Source organism: Sarcophilus harrisii, chromosome 2 (genome assembly GCF_902635505.1).
Source record: "Sarcophilus harrisii chromosome 2, mSarHar1.11, whole genome shotgun sequence".
Classification (NCBI taxonomy): domain Eukaryota; kingdom Metazoa; phylum Chordata; class Mammalia; order Dasyuromorphia; family Dasyuridae; genus Sarcophilus; species Sarcophilus harrisii.
The window spans coordinates 40,880,304-40,897,494 of NC_045427.1; the positions used below are offsets into that span (position 1 = coordinate 40,880,304).

Consider the following 17,191-nt stretch of genomic DNA (forward strand, 5'->3'; position numbering starts at 1 on the left):
ATCCAATAATGAGCCTGATAAGCTACAGCCCTGAGCTGAATCTAATGATCTGAAAATCAAGAGATCTGTGAGGTACATATTTTGGTTCAGGAAAATGACTTCATGTGCATACAACAGTGGAAGTATACCTGGCACCTCAAGCCTCCCATACCATGTCTCCCTTTACCCTCTGGACAGAGAATCCCAACTTGATTATGAAAACAGATGCTAAAATAAAAAAAAAAAAAGTCACTCATAGGGAGCTCCTCTTTCTCCTGTCATCTACTCTGTGGTCATCTACCCTGTATCTCCTGTAACTCTTGACATCAACTCTTATCTCTCCTCCCTTAACCTGGTATTGATTGATGAAGAGGAAGTCTCTCTCTTCAACATAGCCAGAATCTTTATTTGTACTACTGGGCAAGTCACTTCACCCAGTCTGCCTCAGTTTCCTCATCTGTAAAATGAGCTGGAGAAGGAAATAGCAAACCTTTCCAGGAGCTCTGGCAAGAAAAACCCAAGTAAGGTCACAAATACTTAGACTCAAATAAATAAAATTACTGTTGAAATAAATGACAACAACCAAAACAACAAGAGAAAGTTGAGAAACAATGGGAGATGATCACTAAGACAAGCTCCTACAGGCCTTGACAATGAAAAGAACATCTTCCTCAGAGCTTCACAAAAAAAGAGTGGAGGGTGAGTGAAGAGATATAGGAATCCTCTCAAAAGAAAGGCAGCAAACTAAGTATGAAGAAAACTATTTCCTTCATCACACAGGGGCCTTGTGGGTCTGTTCTACTTCAGTGTTTGTTACAACAGAAGATTGACAGAAGGAATTAGTGAGAAGTGATAGTGAAGAAAAAAGCATCAACAAAATATTTTTTAAGGCATAGGGGATGTGAGGTTTGGAGTAGGGACGATAAAGCACATAATGACATGGCCTTTGGTTTTCTCAGCAGATGAGATCTAAGAAAACAGGAGGTAAAAGAAAAATAAAGGGTGTGTAGAAAGAGAACATACTTTAAAATACTGTTGACTTCCTTTAGATAAGCATAAATGAATCTCTATGTAGGTACATGTTATAATTCTGCAGCACAAGTTTCTTGAGAGATGGGTCTTCTCGTATCTCCAGGGCCTACAATTATGCCTTGTACATACTGAGCATTTAAGAAAACCAAGTTCCACAGTTGAATATTTAACATACAGGTTTTTAACTTTCTCCCTTTTGCTTATAATTCAAGTGATTTCAAATTATGTTTCATTTCCTCTCCTTCCACAAAGAAATTAACATCAATCATGTTTTGATCACTACTAGAATATACAGCAGGATATCAACTATGCTAGAAGTGATTTAAGGGGGGAAAAACTTAATAATTAAAGCTGTCCAAAAATGAAGTAAGTTGCCTTTGGATGTAATGGATAACTGAAAACAAAGGCTGAATGATCCCACTGTCCAGGAGAGAACTGGGAATAAGCATTTTATTAAACATTTCCTTACTCTGTGCTTGGCACTATACAAAGGACTCTATAGATATTTTCTCGTTTACAGTAGAGATTACTTTTAAATATACATTAAATGACCACTGAAATGCTTTCTAACTCTCAAAGTCTGTGATTTTGCAATTTTCTACTGTCCTAGAATATTTTTCAAAAAGTTTTAAAAAAAGATGCTCATAAAGAATGAAATTATTAATAAATTAGAGGAACATAGGATAGTTTACCTCTCAGACCTGTGGAAGGGGAAGGTCTTTATGTCCAAAGCAGAACTAGAGATCATTACTGATCACAAAATAGAAAATTTCGATTATACCAAACTGAAAAGTTTTTGCACAAACAAAACTAATGCAGACAAGATTAGAAGGGAAGCAATAAACTGGGAAAATATTTTTACAGTCAAAGGTTCTGATAAAGGCCTCATTTCCAAAATATATAGAGAATTAACTCTAATTTATAAAAAATCAAGCCATTCTCCAATTGAAAAATGGTCAAAGGATATGAACAGACAATTCTCAGATGAAGAAATTGAAACTATTTCTAGTCATATGAAAAGATGCTCCAAGTCATTATTAATCAGAGAAATGCAAATTAAGACAACTCTAAGATACCACTACACACCTGTCAGATTGGCTAAGATGACAGGAAAAAATAATGATGATTGTTGGAGGGGATGCGGGAAAACTGGGACATTGATGCATTGTTGGTGGAGTTGTGAACGAATCCAACCATTTTGGAGAGTAGTTTGGAACTATGCTCAAAAAGTTATCAAACTGTGCATACCCTTTGATCCAGCAGTGTTACTACTGGGATTATATCCCAAAGAGATTATAAAGAAGGGAAAGGGACCTGTATGTGCACGAATGTTTGTGGCAGCCCTTTTTGTAGTGGCTAGAAACTGGAAACTGAATGGATGTCCATCAGTTGGAGAATGGCTGAATAAATTGTGGTATATGAATATTATGGAATATTACTGTTCTGTAAGAAATGACCAACAGGATGATTTCAGAAAGGCCTGGAGAGACTTACACGAACTGATGCTGAGTGAAATGAGCAGGACCAGGAGATCATTATATACTTCAACAACAATACTAGATGATGACCAGTTCTGATGGATCAGGCCATCCTCAGCAACGAGATCAACCAAATCATTTCTAATGGAGCAGTAATGAACTGAACTAGCTATGCCCAGAAAAAGAACTCTGGGAGATGACTAAAAACCGTTACATTGAATTCCCAATCCCTATATTTATGCACACATGCATTTTTTATTTCCTTCACAAGCTAATTGTACAATAATTCAGAGGCTGATTCTTTTTGTACAGCAAAATAATGTTTTGGTCATGTATACTTATTATGTATCTAAGTTATATTTTAATATATTTAACATCTACTGGTCATCCTGCCATCTAGGGGAGGGGGTGGGGGGGGGGTAAGAGGTGAAAAATTGGAACAAGAGGTTTGGCAATTGTTAATCCTGTAAAGTTACCCATGTATATATCCTGTAAATAAAAGGCTATTAAATGAAAAAATAAAATAAAATAAAATAAAAAAAGATGCTCCGAGAATTCTAAAAAAGTCAACAAAAGTCTAAGCATTGTTCAAATTCTCTATTTTTCTTCTTTTTTTTGAGGGTTTTTAAATTATCATTAGTTTACATTTATTCAAGAAGCAGAATCCATTTAATCCAACCCAAATCTTAAGGAAAATTCTTTCTACAACATATCTGAAAAGTATCCAAAGAGATTTTAATTTCAGAACTTCAGAAAAGGAGTAACATACCATCCTTATGAGGGTGACCATTCATTCTGATTGGTTAAAAAATCTCTAATGGTTAAGATATCTTTCCCAACTTCAAGCAAATTTGGCTGTTTCAATATCTAATCATTGCTCCTAATTCTAACCTCTGGAGACAAAAAGAACTAGCCTATTCATCTTTCTTATGACAGCCAAATACTTCAACGGAGTTGTGTCACTGTCCCTTCAAGTCCTCTCTTCTCCCTGCTAAACATCCCCAATAGCTTCAAGTCATCTTTATGCAGCATGAACTCAAGGCCCTTCACCATGCTACCAGCCCTTCTCTAGACATTTTGTGGCCTAAATTATCAGGAGAATTCCCAAATTGAATATAATACTTCAGATGTAGTCTGATCAGAACAGAATATTTACAAGACAACCCTCCCCCAGTCTAGAAAACTACACTTAATTATCCTTCTTAAAACAGTTTAAGATTAGATCAGCTTTCTTGGCTGGCAGAGCCTATTGATAACTCATATTTAAAGTTGTAGTCCATTAAAACCACCAGATTGTTTTTTTTAGATTAACTGTGTTCATACAGGATACCACTCTTCCTCTTCTCTGCCCCTTAATGACTTTGTACTTACAGATCACACAGTCCAACTTAACATTCCTTAGAGACTAAGCAGTTAATATTGCTAGTTCCTTTCCAGTGCTAAGGAATCCTTTTTCCCTTTCTGCTCTTCGTGACCATCTATGCTACCCACCCCCCTAACTAAATTCCTGATACAGGTTTCCTTCTTGTAAAAAATGATTAAGATGAGAAAAAGATGACACGAATAAGTCATGAATAGAATAAAAGATGGACAGAGATGTTACCCTAGGATCCACAAAATATTAAAGAGTATCAGAAGATGGTTTCTACCACTTGGGATAAATCTTCTATAGAAAATTTAGATAAAGAAATGGGGGAATTACATGTGACAGTAAGGATGGATTACTACCAGAACTAGTGATACTAACCATGATGAGATCATAGATCTACTGAATATGTGAAGTAATCCTAACATTATAAACTCTCTGAAAGCAGGAAATATCTTCTACAAGTGATTGTATTAAGTATTTTGAACATAAGATCTAATGTATGCAGCACTGATTATCTATGTAATGCTTTATCCGAAAGACAAAAAAATTTTCTTCCCTCAATATACAATGCATGTCAATTCAACCCTATTAGGTAAAGTGTTGAATTCTATTTTTTCCTGTTATTCTCAATTCTCTTAAACTGATTCACAACCATACTAAAAAGACTGGATATCAAATAATCTAAATTTTTGTATCAGTGACCATGTTTTCAATAAGACTCAAAAGAGCTAACTAATAAATTACCCTATGCTTTCCTCCTTTCTTGAATCTGCCTGCTTCATGCTCCAGGTGTTGCTTTATTGCCTGAAATGTTCTAAGAATCTTGGACTGCCAATTAAATTTTCTTTGGGAGGTTCTTGGCTTTTATCACACACTCCTAGGAGCACTCTTCTTTGACAAAAATATGAGGGACATTGTCATAAAGTAAGATACTATCCAAATAGCTCATCTTTAGAACAGAATAAGGCTATCACCAACCTTTCTAAAAAAGCATACAAACTGAATTTAAAGATACTTCTAGAAAGTAAATTTTTTCATCCAATTACAATTTAATATTTACTTTTCAGTTTTACATTTTTAACTGAAAGCGTAGGCAAAAAAAGGAAGGATAAGCTCAGATTAAAGCCGAAGAGCCCTGAACACTCCAATCAATAGGGCATCTTAAGAGTACTGACCTCAGAATCAAGAAAAACCGTATTCAAATCCAAAAAACAAGAGCCTGTTATCCTAGGCAAGAAATTTTAAGCTGTTAGTGCTCCAAGCACCTTAATAATACTAAATTGCAGGGAGAAACTAATCTGCATTGTTATAGGAGAGGGAAATCCTCACTGCGAAACCAATGACATCACAGGTCTCCAAAAATAAATAAATAAGAAGCTAAATAAAGATATTACACAACATCTAATGCCTAATGAAAAAAGAAACCCACATACTGACACATTCTGAATGCAGAATATTTAAATAATGAAATTAATTTTCCACCACTCAAATTTAAAATTAGGAAGAACTAGTCAATAGTGACACACACATTATTTTAGTAATCCTTAATCTCATGTATTTTCTGCAGACTCAACACTGTTAAATGTAGACTTGACTGTAGAACAACTAAACCCCAACGTTCTTTTCAACAAAAGCTCTACATCTTTTACAAGGGATTGTATTAAAAGCACAGGTCCGCTCATATTCTACTATGTACTTGAAAAGGTGCTATTAAGGTCTGAGAAACGTCTAAATTAAATGTACCACATCTATAATTTTTGTACATAAACGGAGGCTTGACTTTACTATTTTTAAATATCCTTCCAGAAAAAAGCTTCACAATCATCCAAACAAAATACTCGCTCGTCCCCCTGGGACAAACCAGAAATTCTGTTAAGACAGTACTTTCCCTTGGCATAAAACACCATCACTTCTCCACGTAAGGAGCTTTCGCCATCGGCTGCCCATTTATTGGCAAGGTCTGACCCCGGTAAAGACCATCTTCCTCCCTCGGGAGATGGGCCAGCAGCGTCTGGAGGCCAGCTATAGTTTTTGCCCAGGTCCATCCCCAGCCTGAGTCTGGGCACCACTCAAGTCCAAACGGGCGGGCCTGTTTACCCGGCAGGACCGAGGGCAATGCCGCTCTCTCAGGCCTGCCACAGACTGATAAGGAGCTTTGCTGAGCTTTCCTTTTCTTCCCTAGAGCATGTAAATAAAATATACGTGGGGGCCGTCTTTTATTTCCTAATAAAAAGTCAGAAATCGGCAGGTAATTTTGGCCTGCACTGTTTGTCACCATACGGCAAAATTCAAAGTTGATTCAAGAGGCAGGAGCATAGCGCTGCTGTCGGAAGGTGCCAGAAATGACTCCGTAATGGTATCCTTTCCTGGCTCGAACCATTTCCCCTATCTCCCCGCTTCGCCTTGGGCGCCCCCCTCAAACAGCTGACCTGGAACGATAGCCATTCCACGTTCTCCCGCTCCTTTCTCAAAGCAACAGCCGGAGCCGGTTTTAAAAAATCACAAAGCGTGCATCTTTCCCTGCAACAAGCTGTTACCAAATCCTGCCAATCCCTTCTCCAGCGACTCCAGAACGGATTCGGTCCCCAGAGAAGGAAGACCCAGCCCGACTACTTCATTTACAGCAAGTTTCCCTAATCTAATTAAACCTGCGCCGGGGGAGGGAGGGGGATGCATCCTCCGCCAGGATCTCCCCAGGGCGCCCCTTCGTGGCCCCTGGCTTTCACGCTCCCCATTAAATGCGAGCTCCCATCACTTTGCGAGCCCCAGGCAGCAAATTCCGCCTCCTGCACTGCCCCCGGCCCCGCCGCCTGTTGCGTGACTGAGCCCCTTCGCCCCCCTCCCCGCCCCCTCCCGCTCCCCTTCCCAGCCCCAGCGGCCCCGCGGGCGCCCCCGCTTATCTCCCCGCCCCGGCCCCGGGCCGTAGGGCTGGAGGGGACGGGAAAGGGAGGCGTTGTTCGCCCCACTCGCAGCTGGAGAATTTGCCGCTTGGGGTCACCTCAGATCGGCGCTCAGCACACAGCAGGCGCTTCATAAGTGCTCGCTCCTCGGGCAGCACCGACTGCCCCCACCACCTCCTTTTCTTTTTCCTCGCCCTCTCCTCCCGGTCCCGCAAAGGCTAGCCATTCCCCGGCGTCCGCGAGGAACTCCCGCCCTGGCCCGCAGCCCACCCCCACCCTGGGGCAGAGGATGCCAAGTCGGGCCCCGGGGGCCTGGGGAACCGAGCGGCCCGCTCACCAGGCCCGGGAGGAGCGTCCCCCTCCTCACCTTCAAGACTCGGATCCCCCCCGGCCGGCGGCTCGCGACGGGGGCCTCGGGCGGTTCCGGGGGCTCCAGGGGGCCCGTGGGCCCCGGCTCCACCTCCCCCATCCGCAGCAGCAGCGGCGGCGGCGACTAGAGGGGAGAAACGACCGGCGGCGCGACCGACGAACGGCGCGAGACGCAGCGCGCGAGACCAGGCGGCGGCCCCGCCCCCGCGGCTCCCAGCGCAGAGCCCCGCCCCTCCCCGCCGCCCCGGCCCGGCCCGACCCGGCCGGAGCGCGGAACGGCTGGTTCCCGCGGTCAGTTCGGGCGGGCGGAGCCTCGGCACTGCCGCAGGACTCGGCCTCAGCGCGGCTGCCATTGGTTCTGCGTGGTTCTGGTGACTGGAGTGGGGGCGGGGAAAGGAGCCGAAGCTCTAAGCGTCCCACGCCCCGGAGAGCCGAGCGGCGGAGGGGGCAGGCTGCACGTGGGGAGGGGGCAGGCTGCACGTGGGGAGGGGGCGGCTGCCCGGAATCCGGCCGGCGCACAGACGTAGTGCTGGGGCACGGGAGCGGGCAGGGGGCTTCTGGCTGCTAACGTGACCGGGGCCATCCGGCCCCGGCCCTCCTGGAGCGCTCTCCCGCGGGGCCTGGCCGAACCGAAAGGCGCGCGACACTTGGAGTCACTTCTCCCCGGGGTCGTTCGTTCAAGGCTTCACAACTAATTCTGGCCTGAGCGTTGGCGTGCGGCGCTCGCCGCGACCGGCCTTTCCGACCCCTTCCCGTTAATTCCTCCTATATTTATCTCTCCCAAAGCCTCCCTTCTAAGACCTTGTCCTCACACCGGTGCTAATGACTCATCCTCCTAAAGCGGCTTGTAAGGAATTTGGCGGCGAGACCATTAATCTCGGGAGGCTAATATCATTAGTAGAGAACTGTCACCAAGTTTCTCTTGCTCCAGGCTGCCTGGCCCAGACCCCCAGAAATCTGACTGAAGTACAGGAGCCCCTTTTAAAAAAACTACTGGTCATCCTTGGCTTTGCTTCCTATCCCTCCCCAGGAGCCAATGGTTACAAAGGATAAAGGAGGATGGGAGCTGAGACATCCAAAAAGAGACATGACAACTTAATGTCTTAAAAGCAATGCAATTTTAATAAATTAAATATTCCGGCAGGAACTACACAGGGGTGGAAACCGGCTTATCTAACACGACCCCTGGATATATTACTTTTAAAAATGCAGATTTACTTTCACACTGGTCCATTTAATCACATTTCATTGGGGGGGGGGGTCTACCTAGCTAGATGGGGGAGAGGGACTGCACTCAGGAGGACCCAATTTCAAAGTGGCACAATCACCGGTGATGCTAGGTGGGTCACTTGTGTCCTTGCTATTAAGTGCTTATTCCCTTACGAAATATCAACTATTACTTTAATCTGATGCCCTCTCAATATACCTCAATAGGTATATTAATTTCATTTCCATCAGACACAAAGGCATTTAGTGTAGATAGTAACCTTAACATACTTTTCTCAATGGGCAAATGAGAGAATTTCCAATTTTGTTTTTGGTCTTTTCATCAAGAACTCTCAGTAATTGTGAAAGGAATAGATTCTGGGTACAAAAAGTGGAAGGTTTACCCAAGATCATCCAGAAAGATGATTCAAATTCTAGCTCTCCAAGGTTTAGGCTACTTTCAAAGATCAAAAGGTTTAAGAGACAACTTGGCTTCTATCCTCGAAATATCAAAAGAGCAAGGGAAAATTCTCTAATGAACAGGGATCAATTTCTGCCTACTTCCCTTTCCAACTTTCCCATTAAAAGTGGCCAACGCTTCCTGTCTCCCAAGGTAGCTGTCTACACCTTCCTTTACACCTCTCTTCCCAGATACCTTGTTGACAAATCTCATCCTGTATTCTCATTCTTTTTACTCAGCTACCACTTCTCACCTGAGCCACTCCCAACAGCTTCCTAATGTCTCCTTGTCCCAAGAATCTTCCCTTTAACAGGCCTGTTGCAAGGCACTCTACTACTCAAACTCCACCGACTCCTTATCTTTAGGTAACAACATAGCCCTAGCCTCTTTTTCTAGTCTTTTTACACATTGATCTCTTCTAGCTAAATTGGCTGCTGTCATTGCTCACATCCTTCACTCCCACCTCTCAGCTTCTGCTCTGGCTGTTCTCCCTACCTGGAGAGCACCCCATCTGTCTTAGATTCTGGTCTTTCAGAATTCAACAGCTTTTACTGATCCTGGTTGAATACTTTTCCTCCCCAAAGAATTTTTTCTATTTAGTAACAATGATGAGGATGATGGCAAAATGCTTTTATATGTCATCTCATTGCACTGATACTGATGAGGCAGCACTGACAGTATTAAGAGAGCTAGGAAGACCCAATTACAAGTTTTCTTTCCTGTCACAATCTCTTAAGAGTGGCAGAAGCTTCTTGATGTCAAGTTCTCCGTATTAGTGAAATCACAGCTCCAGTCCTCTCCCTAAACTTTCATGTGTGATGAAATGCCACTTTTGTCCCTTTATCACTCTCCCTTCCCCTGCCTAACAGCAGCCAGCACATGGCAGACAATTAAAATAAATGTCTGCTGACTTGATTCCCTATTGAGAATCTTTGGGACAAGAATTCAAAAGGATGAGAAGACATAAAAGGGTTATAATCAGCAGAGGATGCAAGGATTCGTTTTCATCTCTGTATCCCCAGCCCAATTACTGAACTTTACACACATTAAGTATATTTATTGAAGTTCCAAATTTCAAAAGTTCGGGAATTTCTAAGTAACATCGAATTTTCCCTTTATTTCTTAAGAAAGAGGACATCACTCTGAGACCATAGGACAATGTAATTAACAGAAAACCAAGAGCCAAGTGAAAGCAATTCTGTTTAAGTCATTTCATCAAACACAAAACTATGAAGGAATATTCCCTTCAGAGATCTTGAATTGTAGATCAAATGCCTTGAAGGTGTCATTTTTAACTAATGTGAACTTAATAATAAATCTCCACGGATGTCCCTTGACATCAAGATTCTTTCATTGTGGTACTAAGGGGATTCTAAGAACTCAAAAGTTAATAAATAGGCACAAGTTCCAGTGAGTCTTACCCAGCTGAAAAAACTTTAGGGATAGGACTAGCCTAGTTATGAGAATTATTATCAGGGTTAGCCGCAGAGCAGTGAATTATTAGACCATAGAAATTTACAAAATCTGTGTCAGTGAAGGAAATAGCTAAACCAAAATAATATATTCTAAAGGTAATATTAAAAACCAACAGTACTTTTAATTTTCCTTCCCCCTAAAAACCTGAGCCAGTAAACATAATAGTGAATATATTTGCCTGAAAAGTCATATATTCAGGCCAAGACTTATTTCTGGAGATAACCAACAATTAAGACATCTCTAAGAATGATTATCATGGATAAATATGGAAAAATGTGTTTTCTCCTCTTATTTGAGAGAAAGTAAAAACCCCATATAGTTCAAGGGAAAAGTTTCATTTTTCTTCATTTCTACTTGAAGTTTACACTATAGGATGGCAATGGAAAACCAAGAAAAACACCAAAGTATGTGAGGGAGTGAGTGCAAAAATACCAACCCTGTTCCACAAAAGCTCACGATAGTTTATGTGCTTCTATATCTGAAAGTTCCAGTAGGACATTTCTTCTATGACTCTAAGCCACAGAACACTAACCTGCTTTGAAATTGGATACAGGAATTTATTTTAAAGTAAAGAAAATGTTTTTCAACTAATAAAACATAGGGATGAATAGACAAAAGAAACAGAAGTAGCATTCTTAATATTTCTCAATAATATTAATATAAAGAACTATTTATGTTTTATATAAGTTAAATGAAAATTAACTATGTGCTTTATAGAACAAGAATATTAATAATTAAATTTGTCCCCAGTTAGAATATAATGTGTTAAAATGTGTTACTCCACAGATGTATAATACATATGTACAATAATTTCACCATAGGTACTTCTGCATCATTTCATAAAACCACAGAAATGGATATTTTCCACTTCAAAGTTTCAATAAAAATAAGCAACAATATTTAGACTAAATTAAGTTTCACAGTTTTCAGGAAAGACTAGCAGAAATGTTGCTTATTGAAATTGTGCCAAAAGGCACTTGCAAATAAATGATTTACAAAAGGCAATACAATACACAATAACATTTTAAAGACTTAATAAGGGGATCATCTCTGGAAGCATCAGAGCAATAAGCACCTCAAGTTGCCAGATTCATTTACTCTCAGCTGCATGGAACAGAGTTCGTTTATACAAAACAGATCATATAATAAATCTCACTCTGGCTGGTCAAGCCTTCCCCTTGTCTAAACAAAACTGAAAATTTCACAAACAAATCTTTTATTCCTCATAAGCATAAAAATCACATAACAAATTTCCTGATTTGTGTTCAAGTGGGTAAAACCTATAGAAACAATAGATAAAAGGCAAATACAAAATTAAATGTTCTAGAGAAGTAATTATGCCATGCTGAAGAAGTTTTCATTCTCTGCTTACCTTACATTACTCAGGCTCAATCTCATTTCCTAGTTAAACTGTTCAGGTTGCTATTTCTGGTGAGGTTTCTTAGATTTTGAAAAGGAACAGAGGTTGTTAGTGAGTATAGTTGGCTCAGTTTAAGAACCCATCCTAGTCTTCTGATGCACTTGTAAGAAGCAGCAAAGCAGTTTTAAATCATCGAGTATTGACTTTTTATTATTAGTCACCGTTCATAATTTGTTTCAACCGAAAGACAATACACACAGCAGAATTCTAATGCATCCCATGTAAATGTTTACATCCATTATACTCCTCTCTCTCTCTCCTCTAAGACTTATCTTAAATTTTTTTACATCTCAAAAAATATGTCTGCAATAATTAGAACTTCATCAGGCACCCCACTTGGAAAGAGCCTTTAATATTTTTTTTACAATAAAGGAGATGGAATGGGGCTTGATGTGAAATGTAACTTACAACATCATGAAAGAAAAGGGACTTCACAGGAACAAAGTGAAAGTTCACAAAGAATTCAGTGGGCTCCTTCCCTTGAAGCCCCCAAACAGAAAATAAAACACAGAACACACAAAGCTCAACAGCAGGTTTGTTTTTTAACTTTGTTTTTTTCTTTTTATAAAAACCTCCTCACTGCTCCATTTTGCAGTGAGAACCAGCCCTGTGGCAAGGAATGCGCTGCCTGTGCAAGCTGCCACAGCATTTTCTTCTGTGGTTAAGTGTTGAAGGCCTTGTGCAGTTAACTGAGACCAGTCACTGCTATTGCTTCAAAAAGAATTGGTTCACATTCAGTCCATTTGCCCCGTCCGTCTCCTCTTTTCCCTCCTCTCCCCAACCAGGGCTGGCTACAAGAAGTTCAACCTAAAGGCCTTGGTAATTCCCTTCTTCAATGCCCAAATCTGCAACCAAGTCCACATGAGTACGTGTATGTGTGCACACATACACATACATGCACACTGTCTCCCTCTCCTTTTTCTCTCTCCCCCTCCCTTCTTTTCTCTCTCTCTCTCTCTCTCCTGTTCTTCTGCTATCTCTTGGTTCAGGACATTGAAGTTAAAAATACATTCACTAGAAAAAACATTGGCCATCCAACCTCTTCCTTTCCCCATGTGTTCTCTTGGCTCTAATTATTTTCTAATACACAGTATAAGAAGGTAAGTTTAATCTCCAAGTCAGTATCCCCAAACTTATAACTCCTTTCAGAAGGGCATAAAAATGGGAAGCACATCAAAGAACATATGAAAATCATTACTCAAACTCTTATGACTAAATTCAAAATTCTCTCACACATTAAATGGAATAAGGGCTAGAAAATCGTAACTCATCCGAGCAAAAGGGAAAAGAGTATTCCAAATGTTACAATGAGGAATGTTCATTTAATGAGGAAGATCTCAGTTAACTAATGATCTCAAAAGACTATGCCCTAAAGATGGCATATAACATTCCACTACACTGTCCCAGCCATTTTGTGATTAACAACAGTGGAGCCCTGTGGTAGAAGTCTCTCAGAGAGAGCCATTCACAGTTTTATAAGCTTACTTAGATGAATCCTCCCTTAGGACTGCTTCTGGGGAAAATGCAAGCTATCTGGAGGAGAGAATGAGGTAAAAGTGCATGTGAAATTGTCCAAGGAAGTGAGTGTGTATGTGTGTGCAAGCACAGATCCCAACCCAAGGTTTTATTAAAACAGATTAGAGAGTGTCTAGCTCCCTACAATGGTCCTTGTAGCTAAAACAGCCCCGTTTGCTCCTCCTGAAATGGTACGCCTTAAGGAAAGGAATCACTGAAATGTTCATGTGTTCACAGCAATTACGTCAATTCTTTTGGCTGCAAGTCATTCAAAATGAGAGGAGAGCTAATCCAGGTCCCAGAAACTAAGGCACACTGAAGCTTTCCATCATCCTAACATTAGTTTTTACAACGATCAGTACCCTACGCACTTACTTGGCTGCTAATCCTTCAGGAAGGAGCTCTACCACTGGTCAGACAAGTTTGGGCAACACTTCTATGGCTTCTTACGTCTCCAAATGTATTCATGTCCAAAGCAATCTGTGTGTTAAGGCTAAGAATCTTTTTTCTTTCGTGTATATGGAGGACCATACACACAATTTCCTTTTGGAATTATGAGAAGCTTTATCAGTACATCTCATTCACACTGTCAACTGTGTCCTATCTACTCAGTATCTCCCATAAATTTCTTCAGCACCTCATCTTAGTTCTTCAACTTAAAACTGAACTGGTCACCAATAAGCAAAAGAACAGCTACTACCAAACAGAATTGTTAAAGTTCCAATCAAAAAAGCCACAAGCTATTTATATGTTAATTCTAGCTGATTTTTCACAGCATCCAAAAATGGTACTGTGGTGGGGGGAAAAAAAACTACCTTTAATAACATTTCCAATGCAGAAGCAGACCAGTTTCCTCAAGTTTACAATTTGCTAAACACTATATGCAAAGGTAACATCTAGATACTGATATTCAATCCTATACCAGTGGATTAAAAGTTCCAGCTGATTTAACTCTCATGTGTCATTCACATTAGCCTGTCTCCAGTCTGTCAGGTAGATTTACAAATTCCTAGCATCTGATACAGAGCTAGGTTTGATAGGGTACTGAAAAGTCTTTCGGCCCCAGACTGGTGGAATGAAGAGATGGGTTTTAACCAGTTTTAAGATGGCAGAAAAATTAGTTATCTGTACTATACTCAACACAGTAGTGCTTTGAAAGGATGGAAACCTCAAGGATGGGCACCACTTCCCCCCATCTTCCAGAGCCTAAAAGACACAGTACTCATATTTGAATGTACACAGTACACTTAATGTGTATTACAGGAGTCATCTTCACCTCATTACTCTTAACAACTCAATTCTAAGGTGCACAGTTTAGTGATACATTGATCCTTTCTGAAAGGCACTCAGCATATCCCGCTCAAAAGAGCTGCAGACCTTAGGTCTTTAGCCCACATGTTCATGAAAAGGTTTTCTCCATAGAGAGAAGGTAAACTACTTGTGAAACTCAGGATAAGTTAATCCTATCCTACAGTCTCTGTGTGACTTTCACTGACACAGGGGGCGAGGAAGCTACAAGGCTTCATTCCAACACCATTAAGTACAATATAGGAAAGATTTCTTTAACTGCATGGTCTTTATTTCAGTGCCAGTGTTACAGATACAACACAAATGTTCCAGTTAGAAGAAGGAATTCAAACGGAATGCCAAGGTCCAAGCCAGGCTCAGGAAATAAAAGGGAGGTCTGGAGTAATGGGGAAAAAAGACTCTCCAATGTGTTCTAGGATGAGTCTAGTATTCACTCTTCATGTGGGCAAAGGGGCTCTGTGTCCATTAGTCTGATCTTTACAACTGGTGCTGCCTCTTTTTTTCTTACCCGTCTACCATGTTTAAGAGCCAAGTCACTGGCTGGGAAAGAAGGTTAAAATTTGGGGGGGAGGGGGGGGAGTAGAGGTATGATAGCTGCTCAGCATATCTTTATAGGTTGTCTGCCTTGTACTTCAGGGGAAGAGATTTTGAAAACTGTTTAAGTATACATGACTACAGCCAAGGAGTAGTGAACAAGGGGAACTGGAAGAGCCTTGGAAAATTCTATCACAAATAGAGCACCATGACCTTCACACCAAATCTCATCAGAAATTGTTTACTGCATCTGTCCAGTGTTTACAAATAACCTCTCAAGGCCTGACCTGCTCTTGGTTATCATACAGCTAACGAACATACATGTGTGTGTCTGTGTGTATACAGCAATGCACAGAAAAGGCTACTAGGAACCTAATGCCTCTTTCAAACATTGGGGGGAACCAAAAGAAAAAGGCAGGGCTCCCTGATGTCCTTTTGATAGATTTCCATCCTGAATGCCAGATGTAAAAAGTGCCTGAAGATGGTATCCCAGCTAGTGAGGAATAAATATCCTCACTTCACCCACCCCACAGAGAAACAACAGCAGAAAGAAGGGGCAACCATTTGCTTCAGAGACAGAGCGAGTGTTTTCTTGCCATGAATTCCAGTCTTCTCCTCCAAACAAGCTGCATATTTCCTTAGGGGCCCGGGGAATATTCTTTCTGGCTGTGAATGTGGGAGGGCTGGGGGAAGAAAGGGAAAAAAAAGGGAAGAAGAGGAAGAGTGCACAGTAGCCTCCTGAAGCAGCCAGCCTCAACTGAGGAGGGGAGGAGATTAGTCTTTTACAAGATATGCTTTGAGGTCAGCAGTAACTTTAGGAAATTCCTCCTCAGTAGCTCTCCTCGGCTCCTCGTGCCCATGGTGCAGTTTGGGAGGGAAGGGTGGGAAGGGGGGCTTGCCAGGGATCACAACCTCCTTCCCAGAGTTCCTTTGATTGGGTAGGGCAATAGTAAGAATGGTGCCAAAGCCTCATTGCCAGGACTGAGGGGGAAAGTTGTTCACTTCGGCTAGATCCTGCATCGCAGAGCCCTTGTGATTATACGTAAGCTTGATCCTCATTCGGAGTTGTTGCTGCAAAGGTGCAGGGAAAGACAGAAAAGGGGGGGGGGAAAAAACAATCAGGATCCTTCATTAAACACTCTCTTAAACACAAACGATACATGACAGTAGCATGGGGGGATTTTATCCAAAGCAATGTGTACAATTTTAGAATTTGTCCTAGAAAAAAATGGTACTAATGAAAACTATTATTTTTTGATCAATATTTACAAGATAATCAATGCTCTAGAAAGCATTTCCAGAAAATTTCTTTGGGTTCTATTTCAGCACAGCTTGAACAAAATAAGTTTTCCACAAGTCAGAGAAAGAAAGAAAACAAGTGTATGCTCTTTTGTCCAAACCAACAAAGGAATAAGGGATGGCTTAAATAAAATAAGTCTGAATGTCTAAAATAAATTTAATCACACAAGTATCTTCATTTTACTTAGAATATAGAATTAGAATTTAAATTATGAGATAGGAATCCTGAAGGGAACTGGTTTTTAAAATAATCATATGATCATACATTTAGAGCTAGGCAGGATCTTTGGCATCGAATCTAACTCCCTTCATTTTACAAATTAGAAAACAGACCCAGAGATTCCCAATGACTAGGCCTGTTGCAAAAGTAGCAAGTGTCTAAAATAAGATTCAAACATAGGTCTTCCTACCCAAGCCCAGCCTTCCATCTTTTTCAAAGTATTACATGAAATTCTCAAAGAAGGCACTCTTATTTTCTAATCACCTTTTCCCATGTCCACTAACTTTTCATGGTAATTTGTTTTGCTAGAAAATTTTAGAAATCTATGTCCTGCAGGCAGATGAGAAGCTATAGCAGAAAAGATCCAATAAAGAAGAAAGCAACAAAACTACTAAACATAGGAGGAGACTGATTAACACTCGCCATGTATGTAAGGGACACTTGAGAAGCAACACTGGTGGATTGTGCTAGTCTGATGAGATTTTTTCCTAAATACATTTGATAAAATTTTGTAAAGTATATATAAACATTAGTCAATCATTTATAGCAGCTTCCTTCCCTGTTTAAGAATAATTCTAATTTATGTTTCAAAAAATAGTCATTTCTTCCACCTATCTCTAAAAATC

General features: G+C 40.9%; 2 protein-coding genes across 5 annotated transcripts in view; both read right to left on the minus strand.

The window, feature by feature from the left end:
* The window catches only part of PHLPP2 (PH domain and leucine rich repeat protein phosphatase 2), a 91,144-nt gene extending 83,575 nt beyond the window's left edge, over positions 1–7,569 (minus strand). The window contains exon 1 of one of the 2 annotated variants that reach the window (XM_031950017.1): positions 7,126–7,569. In XM_031950017.1, the coding sequence (XP_031805877.1) occupies positions 7,126–7,227 (102 nt within the window). In that variant the 5' untranslated portion in view covers positions 7,228–7,569. The remainder of the gene's footprint in view (positions 1–7,125) is intronic. The other variant, XM_031950016.1, reaches the window with a different exon arrangement.
* Positions 7,570–11,811: 4,242 nt separating this feature from the next.
* AP1G1 (adaptor related protein complex 1 subunit gamma 1) overlaps positions 11,812–17,191 on the minus strand; it is a 63,119-nt gene continuing 57,739 nt past the window's right edge. For all 3 annotated transcript variants that reach the window (XM_031950019.1, XM_031950018.1, XM_031950020.1), the window contains one exon: positions 11,812–16,117. In XM_031950019.1, coding sequence (XP_031805879.1) covers positions 16,016–16,117 — 102 coding nt within the window. In that variant the 3' untranslated portion in view covers positions 11,812–16,015. The remainder of the gene's footprint in view (positions 16,118–17,191) is intronic.